We start from the raw sequence: 18709 nt of genomic DNA, 5'->3' as shown, positions 1-18709 counted from the left end.
CCTTTCATGTAGCTTATATTTTTCTGAGATGTTATAGCATGCATGTATGTAAAAACAAAGGACTTATGAAGTAATGCAAAATAATCTCAAGAGGAGAGGGCCAGGGAAAGCTTGATATAGGAGATAATACGTGAGCTGGGTCTTGAAGAAAGCTAAGGATTCTGTGACATATCCTATAGACATATATTACCGTGAATGATGTAGGACTTCTCTGAAATTCTTATCTAATTTTGGGGATCAGGACAATATTATGCTGACAGTGAATTTTTAAAAATAAAGAAAATTAGGATTCTGATTTGGGGGCCACTTTAATGATTCTACTGACCAATTATAATGTTAAATACTATGCACTCCTAAATATAATCCTAAATATAATCTATTATAAATAAAATGTAATGGTATCATAAAATTTCATAAACCATATCTTTTCTTCTAAGCCCTGAGCATCTTTATTCCTTGTTGATTGCTTCACTCATGATCTTTAATTCACTTTTTTTCAATCTGTTTTTCCTGATCTCTGCTTTTCTCTATGATGTGTGGTTTTTCTCTTCCCTAAAGCAACTTTTTCCTTTTTTCCCCTACTTATTACTCCCCTTTTTGTTATTCTCTCATTCCCTACTGATCTGGGAATAGCAGAGTCCCAAGGTGGTCCTTACTATATAATTAAAGTGTGAATTTCCAGGAGTTGGAAATTGCAGGCCGTTTTTATTATGCTTCTATAATAAAGCCAGGTAACATCAAGAGAATTAAAATGGCTCTTTTCTTGGAAGATAACTTGACAAAGATTTCCCCCCTTGATTCTATTGTTTTGAGACTGGAAGCTGAAAATGGGAATAGGTTCACCAATCCTTTTTCTGAAAACACCTCAATCTTTTACATGATATATATTCCCCTAGATCCTGGGAATATGTTGTAAACTTGTAACAGATGGTGATGAAGCTTCATATTTTTTATACAATACATTTTTTAAGATTCTGCATCTAGTATATGTATCTCCGAGTTAAAATGACCTTCGATGAATGGAGTCAAAGTAGGGGGGGAAAAAAACATACATAATATACAACTGAACAAACCACAGATACGCTAGAGCAGAAATATTTGAGTCAATTTTATTCTGCTCTTTCTTCATTGTGATGCAATGATTGCAGGTGATAAACAAAATTCTGAACAAGAGAATCAAAGGTCATCATTCCACTGAAGGTACGAGTATTAATCGTTCTAGGAAAATAGTTAGCCATGTGCTAAATGGCAAAGAAACATGTGCAAGAGAGAATATCACTGTTTGCAAGTTTGGGTGGTATTTGCTTTAGTTGGGTAATGTTGGGGACTTACCAAAAAATGTCCTGGCACAATATCTACCAGGGATCTTAGCATGAATATTATGAGGGTTCTAGTACTATGATTGCTGACATTTTATGAATGTTTTAGCATTGGCTTGAAAACAAGAAGTTTGCAATTGATTCAACAGTATGTCAAACAGACAAAATATTAAAAAAATGAACATTAGCGAGAATTACTAATGTCCCCATTGTAAAAACAAACTAAACCCAATATGAAACTTCATCCAGTAAAAAAAAAAAGACTCTCAAAAAAGTTGAATTTTAATTGCATGACTTCCCAGGCAAATCAAGTAGATCTGTTAACTTAGAGCATCAGTTGTAAAGGCGGCTGCAAGAACGGGGGTGAAAACTACTACATATTCAGTTACTCACCTCTTTTTTCAACAGCCTCAATGCATTGCTTTACAAACCAAGGTACTGTGGAATTTTCACGTTCACACACCTTGTGCAGATGAGAGCCAAAAATCTGATCTATGAAAGAAACAAAGATGAGCTTCAGTAAAAATCCATGCCTGTGTTCTATAATTTGATTCTACTTCCATATCTATATCCCTATGGAATCTCCATTTTGTACATAAATTGTTTTTATTTATTTAATTCAATACTGCTTAATGTAGTCATACAAAGATCACAACTCATTCATGGAATCTGGAACATAAGAAAATTAAACCAAATGACTTTTGAAGTTCTTTTTAGTTGTACAATTTAAAATTTCTAAACAGAGGATAGAACCTTAACCCAAGAGCCAGGAAATGAAAATTCAGTTACAAATTATGTGAAGCTGATAAGATAAATCACATTTGCTCTGGGGCTTTAACTCTGCCATTTGTAAACCGATAGCAACAAATTTCAATAAGATTCCTTCTAGGTAAACACACACACACACATACACTGAGAGAGAGAGAGAGAGAGAGAGAGAGAGAGAGAGAGAGAGAGAGAGAGAGAGAGAGAGAGAGAGAGAATGAGAACAGGGATCTTATTTATTTTTAAAAATATTTACCACCAGTAATATTTTACCACATTGCTTGAAGAAAGTACTTAATATATGTAGCAATATAGACTATTAGTAATTTCAATGTGAACTCTTTTAATGACCAGTTTTAGAAGAACTAAATCACAGTATTATCTTCATAATAGTTATATCAAAAGGCAAAAGAAAATGGGTGCTAAATGGAATGATATCTCAAAGGGTCTTCTTAGGAGGTTGCTGAGTTGTTTTTTGTTTTTTTTTTTTTCTTACTCAATAGCAACAAGCAGCATCTTTTTATCTCTTGCAGTGATCTTGGTGAACTCAAGCAAAAAGACCACCATGAAAATGACTGCAGCTTATTCACTTAAATGTTTTAGATAATCAGGAAATAGAGACAGTTTTAGGAGGATGAAATGATCCAAACCCAAGTGAACATATGCTTTGATGCATGGCAATTTCAATAATGTGAAGGTAGGCATAAGCAATAATATATTAAAAAAAAAAAATGTGGCTCAGGTTTTGAATAGTAGCCATAGGCTTATAAACTGAGAAAATTCATGACTATATATCAACAATACTTTCAAAAGCACTAAATAATATCATGGGGGAAAAAAAAGAAATTGGGTATATTTTAACATTTAGAAAGCATGTAACTTCTGATGTGCCACCAGAGTTATCTGCCTGAGGTCATTCTGACCACTCTCTAGTTGGAAAAAAGGTTAATATCAGCATCAAAATAGTAGAATAAAGATAGAAAGTCCCTAGGGTTTGGATTGCTCTAACTTCATCTCCACCTATCAAAACTATCAGCAATTCTGAAAAGCAGAAAATGGAAAAAGTTAAAAGTATTTATTTTGATTATTGCCTTTTTCTATGAAAGTTTAAGTAGCAAATTACCTTTATGAAAATGTTAAAACTGTTAAATATTTGGACATTGACCTCTCTGGGCTTATAAAAAAACCCTTATGTGCTTTAAAAAAAAATCATTTTATCAAGAGAGAATTGGTTGTTTGTCCTTCATTCTTAAAGACCCAAAAATGACATTGTGTTAGACTTGAGTTAATAGTGTATCTAACCATGACTGATCAGACCAACAAGAGCTTGGAATGCACTGCCACAGGTCAGACACAAATTGTCCCTATGAACATTTGGAGTAGCCTCTCTAACTCTATGCATCCTGTTTTTCTTCTGATTTAATTCAATTCTGCTTTGCTCATAGAGCACAGCACCTTTTCTGATGAGGCTTGCCATGCGGGGCAGTCCAATGTCAGTGTCTCCCATGACACACAATCAATTCTAAATACACACTTGTTCTTATTACTTTTCTCATTAATCCAAGAGAGATAATCTGGCCATGCAGTAGAATGTAACATCTTTGGGGGCAGGAATTGCTTAGTATCCCCAGTAACTTGCACAGAGTAGTCACTTAATACATTTTTATATAATTAAGCTGAATTTTTAAGTGGTAAAATATTAATTATAATATCCATAAGCACTTTCAGTACTTTACATATAAGCAATTAGCATGCTTCAATTAATTTATAGTTTTGATTTCACTGATATAATTTGAGAATATTTGAAACAAAGAAGCAGCATTCTACTGAGCAGTCTTTGGGAGTCAGATCCTAAGTTTAAATCCTCTCTCTCAAGTTTATTCTCTTAATGACCTTAAACAAGTCACTTAATGCTCTGGGTCACAGGGCACTGGTAAATTGAGAGTTTAATCAGATGCCCCTCAAGCCCTATAATTCTAGATATCTAAATCAATATACCCAAGAAAGAATTCTAATGGATTGACTTTATAGCAAGTTAGCTAGATTTCTTCTTCCTGCCACTCCACCCTCACCCCTTTAGCCTTATCCCTCTTTCAAAGCACAGCTTAAGGTTAGCTTCTAATTTATTTTTACTTATGCTAATCCCCAACATTTCTTTCCTCTTAACTTTTGTAACTTCCCCCTCCCAAACTATTCCTTTAGAATGTCATATGTTTATAGAGAGAGATAAATAAAGATACGGATATAGTCCTATCAAACCAAATAAGTTGTAAGCTATTTAAGGACAAAAGAACTTGTTTTATATATCTATGTATCTAAAGTGCTTGTCAGAATCCATGGTTTATGTATCTTGGCAGCATCTCCCATCCCATTGTCTAGCTAGGAATTTTGCTAAGACAAACACCAGTCAATGGAGGCAATATCCCATCACTGTATGTATTCCATATTCTGATTAGAAACTTCTCTGAACTTAGGGTGAGTAATAGGCATACAGTTAGGTACTAAACCTTTCTTTTCCACTTAGCAGGACCTGCCAAAATGTCTTTGCTGTCATTATTTCAAGAACCTAGGATTACTGCCATACCATGAGAGAGTATTTCTTGCATAAAATAGACAGTTAATAAGTGGACTTTGAATGAAGTGCTACCCACCTGGAATTTTCATATGGTCAGAGAGCTCAGTTGGTAAACAATGAGAAAATTAAAGTATATTTAGACATGTAGATAATTTTGACTTTCTAACAAACAAGGAGATTGGTATAGGAATCAAGTGACAATTGTGCTTTTCTCCTACAAACTCCAGATCTTCCAGGACTCTGGGAATAGTAGTACCATATAGATATGCAAAGAAAGCTCATTAGGAATTATCTCCATCATTCAGTTTCCCCATTCTTATACCACTTCACTTAAGGGAGAAAGCCTAGTTTCCCAGGGATCTGAATATCCATCTAATCTCCTAAAAGTATTTATTTAGAAAATTGTCTTGCTAGGGGTATGAAGTGTTTGGAATCCCTTGCAAATTAACATGGCTTTGGCTACTATTATTATTGTATCTTCATTCTATCATTTCAGCATTCTTACCAAGGGTGGCAGGCAACACATAAGTTGGAAAAAATCCATTTTCTGCAATTTTTCTTTGTAAGAATCTTTTGGTGAGAAAAACAAATAGGCCTTCCACATGACTGCACTTATGAATCATGTTGTTTACATAATGAATTAGAATTTAACTAGGAATGCTGGTTTCTAATCTTTATGCTTTAAAACTTTCAAACGATTTAGGTTGCTCATCTTTAAACATATCAGCACAACCAGGTTAAATCTCTTAGATTACAAATTGGCTTTATTCTCTCTCTCACCTCTGCTACATATTTTTGATAAATGGTAAAAAGAGCACTCAGTAATGGGAACTTTGTCAGTTAGATTCCAATGAATCAAACCCATGAGGAAAACCACTCAATAGAAAGCAGTTTAAAATGTTCAAATAATGTGACTATGTTATCATCATTTACTCTGAGAGACATTCTCCACATGCTTTTCAAAATGATTCTCTTCTGAATTCATAGAGCGTTTTTGAAATTAATTAACAGATACTAGTACTACTACTACTGCTTCTGTTGCTGCTGTTACACCACTACTACTATTGCATTAATAAACCTTAGGATGCTATAGACTTGGAATATCTGGTACAGTGGGAAAAGTATTTCCCTTTGGTGTCAAAAGACTTGAATACAAATCCCAGCTTGCTACTTTTTACCTGTGTGACCTGGACTCAAGTTCCTCATCTGTGAAATTAGCAGATTAGGACTAAATAGCTTCTGAAGGTTTTGCCACCTCTAAATCTAAGATCCTTCAACTCTCTTCTTAGTCTTGTTAAATTGACATAGCTTGCCAGTACTCATCTACTTTCTGATTCATTGATCTTCTAAATGTAGTTATCTAGTTTTCAGCCACCTTGGTGTAAGGGATATGGACATATCATCTCAACCATCACCCTCATGCTATTTCTAAGTAACACTCCTCCTTATCAGTGCTGCTCTAAACTCTCTTATTTCTTCAGGATGAGAATATATTTCTTGATTTTCTCTGTAGTTTCCAGGTCATTCCTTTATTTCTAATAATCTCTCAAAGATAATCACTTTTTTGAAAGGGTCCATATGATGAATTCAATTGTACCTTGTTCCTTTTTTGTAATGATATTTTCCCGATATTTTCCTAAGCATTTGGGTTTTTCCCTCAGCAATGCATTATTCAAATTGAACTAAGTTTATTCCCTAAGGTTACTTCCTCTTCATCAAATGCAGTAAATTTTCATTTGTCATTTTCCATCACTCTTACAAATATTTTTGGATACTCTTAAACCATTTATGTCTTATTGGATATACTCTTTTAATTACCTTTGGAAATATAATATTCTTAAAGATTCTTCTCATCCTTCTCTAACAACTTTTCTGTTTCTTTTTCTGATTCATTGTCTTCTTCCTAATTCTTAGTTGATGTTATTCAAAATTCTCTCTAGTATTCTTTTCTCTCTATTTTCTTCTTTGGCAATTAAATATAAAAAACAACAGTAACTACTACTACTACTACTACTACTACTTCTTTATCATTTATATTTTAGTACTATAAAATTTGCAAAGCTCTTCACAAATATTATTTCATTTTATTCTCACAATAACCTTGAGAGGCAAGTGCTGTTAATATTCCCATTTTTTCAGATGGAGAAATTGAAGTAAAAGTTAATAGGAATTCCCCAGGATCACACAACTAATAAGTATCCAGGATTGTATTTGAACTTGAGACTTTCTGAGTTTGTGTACAGTACTTTGTCAACTGCACCATCTAGCAACTACTGAAATCACAAATACTAAAACTAGGAGGCATCTCAAAGGCCTAGTTTTCTAGAAAGTCTTTTTGTGATCACAATTTTTTCTACATGGTAGACAGATTTTCTATGTGGTAGAGAGAACCCATTATCTCTACTATAGACACTATAACTGTCTTATAATATAGTCCATAAAATTTTGAATAGCTATAATTATTTGTCAATTTTTTCTTAAACAAACTTAAATTTTCTTCTCAGTGATTCTCATTCATTGATTCTATGCATGCTCTTTGAGGGTAGGCAGGACAGGTCTAATATCTCTTTGACATGACAATGTTTAACATAATCACAAACATTTTAAATATTCCAAATTTTCTATTTTCATATTTTATGGCCTTCTTTATTTCTTTTCTTTTCTTTTTTTTTTCCCATGAATTTTTTCTCCTATCTATAGAACTGATAAGTTTTTTTTTTTTCATGCTTCTCTAACCTATGATGTGACCTTTTAATTTTAGGTCATGTGTATATTTGAAATTGCTCTTAGATTAGCATAGAGTGTTTGGGTCCTAAAATCTCATGTCCTCTATACTGCTATCCACATTTCCCAGCAGGTTTTGTCAAATAGTGAGAATTTATCTTATAACCCTTGTATTTATTGAATACTAGGATGCTAAATACATTTGCTTCTGTATGTTGTGTATCCAATCTATTTCACTGAACAATCTCTATTTTTTTAACCAATACCAAGTTATTTTGAGAATTATTGCTTTATGATACAGTTTTGGATTTGGAACAGCTAAGCCTCATTGGTTCCCATTTCTTTTCATTATTTATCCTTTATCTTTTTCTCCCATATGAATTAATTTTTTTTTTATAAATTTATCCTTTGGTAGTTTGATTGGCATTGAATAAGGAAATTATTTAGGTAGCATTGTCATTTTTATTATATTACCTTTTTCTCACCCATGAAAAACAAATACTCAATTATTTAGGCCTGTCTGATATCTGTAAATAGTTGTTTGTAGTTGTATTTACATAATTTCTGTGTGTCTTGGAAGATTGATATGTAACTGTTTTATACATTGTGTAGTAATGCCATGGTAGGATCATAATTCCAGTAAATCTTTTCATATCCAGACTTGACATTCTTTCAACCAATCCTTAAGTGGTGTATTATACCTGTCATTTAAAGCCTAGATGAAATATCACCTCAAGAATGCCTTGTCTGATACCCCAGTGGGTAACAAATTTTATTTCAGACCTTTCTTCTTCTTTCAGGATTTTAGTAATTCTAGATAGAGTTTCTATCTAGATAACTCTCAAATCCATATATTTCACTACCCGAATTTTATTTTTCTGAGATTTAGACCCAGACCATTATAATGGCTATAGGATGTCTTAAACTAGGTGCCCACATTGATATTTGTCCCCCTTTACTGTCACTTCTCATTTCCAATCAATTATCATGTGCTTTTTGAGTCTGTTTTCCCAATATCTCTTATTCTCTTACATTAATTCTTCCCTCTGTTTTCATTGCTATCAATGGAATATACTGAATTGAATTGCAGCTATGCATTCAAGGCCCTCTATAATTTTATACCATTCTACTATTGAAACTTCATGTCATATAATTCCTCACCACACATTCTATTGTTTAGCCAAATGCTCAGTTTCCAGGAAACACACATTGTGGACCTATTTTGTGTCACATCTAAAATTTTGTAATAAATTCTACACTCTGCCCTTTTTAAATCCATTCTTAATATGACTACCACAGAATAGCACTTCATACCCGCATATATGGAAATTTCAAACATTTATCACTCAAATTTCAGTAGTTTCCTATTGCCTATAGACAAAAATGCTGAGCCTTTTGCCTGATATTCAGTTCTTTCCAATCTGGCACCACCTAGTATTTTTACTTTTAATCTATATTCCTTCATTCTATATTTTCTGTCTGAACCAGCCTGAGCTATTTTCTGCTCTGTCCCCACCTCAAAAACAAAACAAAACAAAACAAAATATGCTTTGGATTCTCTTCATTTGCTCCTATATATATATATATATATTTTTTTTTTTTTTTTAATGTAGGGAATGATTTTCTCATCCCCTCTTTACTTGCTGAATTCCTAAGCATTCCTAACCCATAACTTATTCATCCCCTCTTCTGTGATGTCTTCCATGATTATCCTAACTACTTTCACCTTAGATCTCATAGAACATTTTGTTTTGTGGCTCTTCAGTATATTGTTAATTAACTATTGCATAGCATGTTTGTGTCTTTACATTCTACTAGACTATAGGCTAGTCTATAAGGTCAATGACACTTAAGAAAAATAGATGTTTTCTACATGAACAATACTGAAAACAGGGATTTGCACAAAGCTGACACGTAATAATTATTTATTGATTGAGCAGAGAGGAAATAAAAGAGAAGCAGTCAATTTGTATAATTTAAATCGAATAATCTTTGCATCATTAAAATTTGACCATGATAAGTACCCAAAATATATTAGAAACTATGCAAAATTGACTGATCCTTCATGTGAGGGAAACATCATATAAGATAATATTTGTAAAATAACTAACATAATACCTGGGATATGATAGGTGCTTAGTAAGTTCTTATTTCCCTGTCCATCCATGTCCAAATTTTAATTTCCTGAGGGAACAGGGTAGGAATTAGTTCACTTTATTCCATCAGAATTATTTTGTTTAAAACCTCCTTAATTTTACAGCCATGTGATAAATAGTTAAATATATTTTTCCAGTTCTGTGAAAAGCTTTTTTTTTTTTTTTTTTTTTTTAAATGAATATATAGAGTTTTAATGGAAGGACAGAAGACACTTCACAATATTTGAGTCTCTCTCTCTCTCTCTCTCTCTCTCTCTCTCTCTCTCTCTCTCTCTCTATATATATATATATATATATATATACATATATATACATACATATTTCTTCCTGAAATGGTGATGTATAAAGCTGCTTGTAATTAATTGTCTCAGGGAAAATGAAGTTGGTGGCTGACTGCCTGTTGGAAACAATGTTAATTTTATGTATTTTACTCCCTGGAATTTTTGTTTGTTGAGATGAGAAGTTGTTATAGAGAGAATATGAATGAGACACTCATTTTAATTAATCTTTCTTAGCAAATGATGCATTTTGATTTGTTGAAGAAGAGGAAGAAATGAATATTGATTAAGACGGGAGGAAAGAAAGGGTATAAGCATCTATATAATACCTACTATATGTCAAGTACTGTACAAAACAGTGTGAAAAATATAAATACTTTTATAAATATTTCATTTGATCTTCATAAAAGTTCTGAAATTATTAACTTCATTTTACAGTTGAGGAAACTGAGACAAATAGCTGGACTCATCTAAGATCATACAGCTAATAAGTGTCTGAGGCTAGATTTGAACTCAGATTTTCCTGACTCCAGTTCTATAACGCTATTCTCTGTACAGTCAGTTATGTCTAAAGAAAAGTTGAATAAGTGGACTAAAGCATGCTTCAGGATATTGCACATCTCAATAAGTCAGGGAAGTTGAATGATGGAAAGTAGCATGAATCTGGATTTCTATGGGACAGGATAAAGATGAGAAGGAATAGTTGGGGGGGGGGAATTACTTATTCTGCAATTTTGCCTAGTGTCCTGGCAGCATTTGCTCCTAAAATTTAACTTTGATACCCATTTCTTGAGTTGGGATGTGAGGATGCATTTTCATGACTATGGATCTCATCCTAATATGCTTAATTTAAGATTGTCTAATCTCTAATCCATCCTCCAAATAAATCCAATGGCTTTGCTTCTAGTTACTTCCTCTCCCTTGGTAAGGAAGAAGGGAAGTAGGAGAGAAAGGAAGATAAAGAAAAAGAATATATGCAACAGCCAGCTACCTTTACATTCTACCTTAAGATGTTCTATTTCCATTTTATTATGTATAACTGGGTATTCCTCTACATCTTATAGAACTTGAGTAGGAGGAGCCTCCTATACTAGATATGTTTTTTAGTTATACAATATAAACTTTAATATGGTTGTCAGGATTAATGCTAAAATAAGCAAGAAATATCACAAGTAAATAAATGCATGTTTTATATACATATTTGTGTATGTATATATTTTTGTATACACACAAACACACATAAACACATATGCAGACACACTCCACCTAAGTTATATATTTAGTAAAGTTTATTTGGAATTCAAACTACCAGGAAGTTCAAATAATTAGAACATTTTCTTCCAACTACTTTTATGAGAAAGAGATAAATAATAAACAGATACCAGAGATTTAGTTTTTACAAAGCAACTTCTAAAGTACATCTTAGGTTAAGTACTGAATAATTCAGCCAATCTTCTACATCTACAGTATTGCACAATGATAATTGATGTTTAAAATGATAACCCTGAGGCACTGAAACATCACAAAGTATCTTCTGAATCATGCAAGAAAAATTCAATTATATTTAGTGTAATTTTAGTAGGAAATGTATTTTACTCCATTCTAATTCTTTGAAAATTATTAGTCTTTGCCAGGATAGCTATCAGTTGAACAGATAATCAACTAATCAAACAACCTATTCCCTTATCATTCCATGATGCTCTGGAAAAGACATATGGTTAAGAGCCAAATGAAAATGGTACATAAAGGACGATGAGTAGTTTAAAAGTAGGGGAGGGATATAATTTAGTAGAGATGACTTGGGAAATGAATCTAGAAATTAAAAAAAAAAAACAGAAATTCTGATGAAGCAGAAATCAGACAGAGGGATAGAGTGTCTTTCTTTCGCTACTTAAACTAAGTCCAGATGAGTTAACCATTCTTATTACCTGGAGGTGGGAGACAAAACCATTCCTTATTCCATCTCCATTTATTATCTATAGATGAATTAGAGAAAAGCTCAAATTATTGGTATTTGCCTCCAGAGGTTCTTTCTCCCTCCAAAAAAAAATCTATGCAGAAATATAAAGTCATAGCCAGGTGATACACTGGATAGAATATTGAACCTGTAGTCAGGAAGACCTTTTTTATCTTGGTTTTCTCAATGGTAAAATGGATATAATAATAGCATGTTCTTCCCAGGGCTCCTGTGAGAGGAAAATGATGTAATATTTATAAAACAGCTAACATAGTACATGGCACGTAGTGAATGTTTAATACTTATAACATCCCTATTCTGTGCATTTCAACTACAGGATGAAATCTAAAGACATGTATTGCTGTTGAATTTTTCTGTGACTGAAAGAATTGCCTTCCTTTGGGTGAGCTCTTTTATTTGCTCTAGTCGACAAGAATAGAAGTGGTATCATGGAAATTGCATCGGTGTGTAATTGGTAAAAGAGAGTTTGAATCCTAGTTTGGCCATGTCCTAATTGTATGACTTTGGGCAAGTCACATAAATGATACACTTAATTTTTTCATTTTAAAAATGAGGTTAATAATATCTGTACTATGTACCTCCCAAGCTCTCATGGACATCAAATAAAAGAAAATTTATAAAATACAATATAGAACACAATGCAACACAATCAAATATAGCAAACATTTATAAAAGCAAATACTATTTGTAATGTGAGCAACATTTGAGTTAGGCTTTAAAAATAAGTAGGGCATGGGGGCAGCTAGGTGGCACAGTGGATAGAGCACTAGCCTTGAATTCAGGAGGACCCGAGTTCAAATCTGATCTCAGATACTTAATACTTCCTAGCTGTGTGACCCTGGGCAAGTCACTTAACCCCGGCCTCAGGGAAAAAAGTAAAAATATAAAAAAAAAAAAAATAAGCAAGGCATGCCATTTAAAAATTTATTTGAACAGTAAATATTCATTTTAGAGGGGGAAAAATGGGAGAGATGGCATGATTACTATCTTCAAATATCTGAAGCACTGTTATTTAGAATAGGAATTAGACTTATTCTGCTTGACTCCAAAGAAAAGAACTAGGACCACTAAATTGAAATAGAGGAGAAGCATATTTGGGATTTATGTAAGTCATACTTTCTAATGATCTAAATGATCAATGATCATTTATTTGGAGTATTAAATAGGATATTTCTACATAGATAAAAGTTGGATGAGGTGACTTCTGAAGTCTCTTCAAGCTCTGGGAATTTGTGATTCTATGAAGGAAGTAAGTATAGAGAGAGAAAGGAAGAGGGTAAAACTAGACTCTATAGGACACTCAAAATAAGAGATCAGTAAGAAGACAAAAACTTTGCAAAGGCAAAAAAAAACAAACAAACCCAAAACAAAAAAACCAATAAAATAGTAGTTCAAGAGGTACCGTGTTTCCCCGATAATAAGACCTATCCTGAAAATAAGACACCCACATACTCTTTAATATTCCGCTAAAATAAGCCCTCCCCCGAAAATAAGCCCTATCGAACTTACTATGAAAACGGTCATCATGGTGATCCCCTGCGCTATATGCTGCGTAGCGGTACCTTCAGTAAGCAGCGCCGCCCTCCCCTCCCGGGTGAAACACACGTTGCGCTCCGAGCTGCATCCAATCAGAGCTGCAGCAGTGAGTGCGTCATCCTCTTCTTCCCTGGTGATTTGCTTGCTGGCGCTACTGAGAGCAGCACCGCGGAGTAGAGCTGAGACAGGACCATCTAAAAACTCGGTAAGTTCAGTAAGCGATGGAGAATAAAATAAGCACTCAGGGGGCATGATGGAGGCTAAAAGGGGCATGATGGAGGCTAAAATGGGCATGATGGAGGATAAAAGGGGCATGATGGAGGCTAAAATGGGCATGATGGAGGATAAAAGGGGCATGATGGAGGATAAAATAAGCCCTCCCCTGAAAATAAGCCCTCTGGTGTTTTTTAGTCCCAAAAAAATAATAAGACAGTGTCTTATTATCGGGGAAACACGGTAGTAGAAGACTATGTCAAACAAAGAGAGTTTATCCCTTAGGAGAAAGTGTTCAATGATGTTCAAAGCTTTAGATGCATCAAGGAAAATTAAGATTGAAAGAAAAATATTATTTTTGCTGATTAGAAAATAAATGGTGACCGTAGAGACAACAGTTTTGAAAGAGTAGTCGAAGTAGAAATCTAAAAGTAATGTGGTCAGCAAGTTTAGACAATATTTGCAAAAAAACTTATCTCTATAGGGTAAAGGGGAAACATGAGAAAGCATCTCACTAGCTGCTGCCGCCTGTTTCCTGGACATTAAGACTTCTTCCAGAAAAGGAGCAGAAAAAGGAAGAGAATTTAAATTTGTCAAAATTTTTAATTTAAGCACTACTGAAAAATGGAAAGAAAGCAAAAATCATTTGTGAATTTTATATATTCATACCATCATTGTTACCTATATTGGAGAGGAAACTTCACATAGTAAATTAATCAATTTCAGTAATTCACTGCTTTCATTAACATTTCTCAATTTCTATTATGTAGCTCTCTGTCTGTAAACAAATGTGTTTCCAAGATCCAGAAAAAGAATACAGGGTTCAGAGATTAGCCTGTTCAATTATGTTTTAGAGAACACAGTAAGTAGATATAAAGTCTCTTGTATTCCAGGCACAGTCCCCCATGATCTAAGAAGGAAGTCAGAAACCTACTGGACTCTTGATTTTAGAAAACACACATTTCTCACCTGTCTATCCTCATGGCCTCTATTTACCAGTTCACCTACAAGTCACTGTCTTACAAGTGAGACCTATAAACTCAGCCCCAAAAGTTATAAAGTAGGTTTTCCAGGAGTACCTTGAGCTCTTATGACATTGCAAGGCTCATGTTTCTGGAAGTCTTGGGATTAGTTTGGGTAGAATCTTTGGTAGGTATTAAGTAATTGCTCAAAACAGCCATTGGTAGGCATCTAGAGATTCAAGTTCCCCAAAGTAGCCATTTACTTTTGAAACATAGTTGTTTTTCCCTTACTGCACTCTAATTGTTACTGAACAGATGATAGTGTCATACAATTACCTGGTGTCCAGAGTTGTCCATTATGGATTGGAGGATCCAAGAGGTCCATTTGTTAAGATGGGTAGAAAATAATAGATTCCAACTGCTAAGTGGAAATTGTAGTTTAGAGATAATTCTTGCCTGGATTAATAATGGGGTTAGTGCTCCTTTGTAAAAGGGTGCTTTTTGACAGAGACTCCACTCAAGAAACCTGAAGAACTTGACTTCCCCACTGGTCCAGTGAGCTCCAATTTATAAAGATTTTGCACCCAAAAATGTCATTTTGCTTCATTATTTTATGGTTTTAGCTGCTACAGGAGAGACATACACAAATGAACTTTAATAGCTAATATTTTAAAAGGAGATACCTTAGGGAGCAGGAGTAATTATAAGCAATTGTATAGCTACTTGGATTCCAGGCTGCATGGATAGTAAACAAGAAAGTCTTGAGAATCTGGCAGAGAAATTCTTCATCTATATTATCTCTGAGCAAGTAGCTATGGTATGACCAAGTGGTTTAGAGAAGGAAATTGCAAGATTGGACTTTCTCACCATTGGAGTAAAGAAAAAAGTTCCTTGCTGTCTCACAATGTATATAGTTGTTTATATAATATGTCAGTACCCATCAGAGACATATGCTAAAAATTAATTTGAAGCTTTTTTAAGAAGAGCAGAAGCTGAAGAGTAGATCTAGTGTCAGTTTGAACATTCAAGTGGTGATTCTATGTTATGCTGGGTAGAGGACCATATAATCCCCCTCACAAAGGACTAAAAGCTATTTCTAAATCTCTGGATCTTAACCTATCCCAAACTGGAAAAATGAAACTACTATTTCAAGAGTTGACCATGTTGATGAAGAATTGTTTTGTTCTCCTTCTGACTACCCATACCTGGTGTCTGACTTCTCAGAATCCATGTCTAAAACAAATTGATGCTACCTCAGGAAAGAAAATGACTCCATCATCCAGTGGTTTCTTGCATCTAACTTTAGGAATAACAATAGGAATTATAATAACTAGCATTTATTTAATCACTATGTACCATGCATGTGCTAAGCACTTTTAAAAATATCTCATTCGATCCTCACAACAACAGGTAAGTGCTGATAAGAATGGACTATTTTGGAACATAGTTTTGGCTAATTCTTTCTAGTCCTTACTTATTCCTTCCTTGGCATGGTTTTCTTAGTCTCATGTTTCTTTCTCCTTCTTGGAGGGTTTCATATGCCCTGAAGAAGTAATTCAGCTCCTTCTCAATTTGTGGGTTACTTTTCCTTTGCAAGTTCTATTAGGAAGAATTTCTGGTTTTTAATATTTTTACATTAATTTTCTTTCTGCTTAGTTCCCCTCCTTTTTTCCATCTTTTTCTTTGTAAAAAGTAGTTGTCTATAATTGTTTAAAGTGTCAAAGGTCCTCTAGAACAGGGCTTTTAAAACTTTTTCCTCTTGTGACCTTTTTGCCTGAGAAATCTTTATGTGACCTTGGATATATGAGTATATAAAATAGTTATAAAAATCAAGCACTTACTGATAATAAATCATAATTTTACAATTCCCACATTAAATTACAAGACTCCATATGGGGTTGTGACTCACAGTTTAGGAAACTGGACTCTAGAAATTCATTAGGACCTTACCAACAAGGGGCTGCAGGTAGAATAGCTATTTCCTGATAAAGCTTCCTTGACACAGCTTCCTTTCTACCCTTCAGGCCTACTATACAACTTGATTAGCCCCTGCTTCCCTGATGCAGCTTCTTGCTCTGAGAGCATATTTTCCCAAAACCCCTTCAACATTTATCTTTTTCCTTTTCTTTTATCTTTACTAATCTAATAGCTATGAAATAGGATCTTAAAATTACTTTAATTTTCATTTCTTTAATTATTAGTGATTTGGAAAAGACAAAAAAAAAAAATTTCCTATATATACCTAGACAGAGCCTAGGTTTTTCTCCTCTGAGAATTGCTTACTTTATTAATTGGGGAATGACTCCCATTGTTGTACTTTGAAACAGTCCTTTTATATAATTCTGGAAATGACATTTTTTTTATTATAAAAATTTGCCATAGTAATTTTTCCTTTTTAATCCTAATTTTATTGAAATTTTTTTGGGTGCAAAATCCTTTTAATTATGTGTAAAAAATTGCCCATTTTATCTTTTGCAATCTTTCTTTCCCATGTTTGGTTTTGCCCTTTTTTTTTCTTATCTAATAATGGGATATCTAATTTTTTCTTGTTTTTCTAATTTGCATACAATGTCATTTTTTATATCTAGATCAAATACTCATTTGTAGCTTATCTTTGTATAAGGTGTGAAATGTTGGTCTAATTTTACTTTCTTCCATTCTGCCCTCCATTTTCTCCAGAAGTTTTAGTCTTTTACTGGTTGAATTCACTCTTGTTCATATATCAAGATTAAATCTATATTACAGAAGAAATTTGGTAACATTACTTCTTTTTTTCCCCTTATACTCCTTAGTTTCATTCTTTTTTTTTTTTTTACATTTGTTTTTAAAACTTTAAATTCCAGATTCTCTCTCTTCCTCCCCATTCTCATATCCCATTAAAAAGGTACATATGAAGTTACACAAAACATTTCCATAAAAGTCATGTTGTGAAAGAAAACTTAGATCCCCACCCTCCCAAAAGAAAATAAAGAAAAATTTTTAAAAAAAGAGTATGTTTCAGTTGGTATTCACATAAAATTAGTTCTTCAGGTATGGATAAAATTTTTGACACAACTCCCTCAGAGTAGTCATGGATCATTATATTGCTAAAAATAGAAAAGTAATTCATGGATGAACAGCCCACAACCTTGTTATTCCTTTGTATATAGTACATTTCATTTTGCTTGAGTTCATGGAGGACTTTCCAGTTTTACTGAGAGCATCCTGCTGATCATTTCCAAAAGAACAGAAATTGTCCATGGTAATCATATATCACAATTTAGTCAGCTTTTCCGAAATTGATGAGCATTCTCTCAATTTCCAATTCTTTGCTCTGAGAAAAAAGATGTTATACATATTTTGGTACAAAAAGGTCCTTTTTTAAAAAATATCACTTTTGGGATTCATTCTAGTAGTGGTATTGTTAGGTCAAATGATATGCATGATATAAATTATATCAAAAGATATAAACTATGTTTATGAGGTTTATATTTTTGATATAGTCTATATCTTTTGGTCATTTATCAGTTGGGGAATGGCCCTTTTAGAAAAAAATGAATCTGTCTTAGTTTCCTATACATTTATGAAATGAGGCCTTTGGCCTTCCAGGAAAGTCAGGAAATTGCTCCAGCTCAAAAACCACATGAAACCAAGCATCTTAACAAACTCTGATGGAATAAAACCATTTTGTAGCTCAAGGTAGACTGAAAAAACTTCAAGAAAGGTCAGTTTCACTGGGGTGAAAAGGTCAGCCCTGGTCAGACAGACTCTGGGAAAGCCAGTGAAAGTGTCTTACTCACAGCACATTGGGAACTAAGACCTCAGTCCTGGCTCAGCAGAGGAGCACAGCAGGGGGCAGCCTCCAGTCCCAGCTTAGGAGGAAACTCTGGGAAAACAGGCAAAGCTACTCCCTGCAAACACAAGGGGGTGCTGTGGTCACAGCCAAGGTCAGAGCTGCACAGGAAGCTTGGGACAGGGTCCCCCCCCCACACACACACTCCAGGGGCAGAGGTCAACCATAAAAGTGAAAAAAAGGAAACACCAAAAAAAAATGAGCAAGAAACAGAAAAGAACCTTGATCATAGAAAGCTACTATGGTGACAGAAGAGAACAAAACATGTATTCAGATAAGAATGAAATGTGCACGGAAGTCTCCAAGAGTGATAGGAATTGGTTTCAGGTCTAAAGAGGCTTCTGGGAAGTGCTTATAAAAGGAAAATAAGA

At 33.8% G+C, this 18709-nt stretch overlaps 1 protein-coding gene across 3 annotated transcripts in view; it reads right to left on the bottom strand.

Annotated features, from left to right (window-relative positions):
- ARHGAP15 (Rho GTPase activating protein 15) overlaps positions 1 to 18709 on the bottom strand; it is an 818431-nt gene that overhangs the window by 313940 nt on the left and 485782 nt on the right. For 2 of the 3 annotated variants that reach the window (XM_074302035.1, XM_074302034.1), the window contains exon 10: positions 1713 to 1811. The exons of the other annotated variant lie outside the window; for it this stretch is intronic. In XM_074302035.1, the coding sequence (XP_074158136.1) occupies positions 1713 to 1811 (99 nt within the window). The remainder of the gene's footprint in view (positions 1 to 1712; positions 1812 to 18709) is intronic. 3 annotated transcript variants of the gene reach the window in all.

Source organism: Sminthopsis crassicaudata, chromosome 3 (genome assembly GCF_048593235.1).
Source record: "Sminthopsis crassicaudata isolate SCR6 chromosome 3, ASM4859323v1, whole genome shotgun sequence".
NCBI classification, from domain to species: domain Eukaryota; kingdom Metazoa; phylum Chordata; class Mammalia; order Dasyuromorphia; family Dasyuridae; genus Sminthopsis; species Sminthopsis crassicaudata.
Note: the sequence above shows the minus strand (reverse complement) of the source record. Positions and strands in the feature narration are given on the sequence as shown.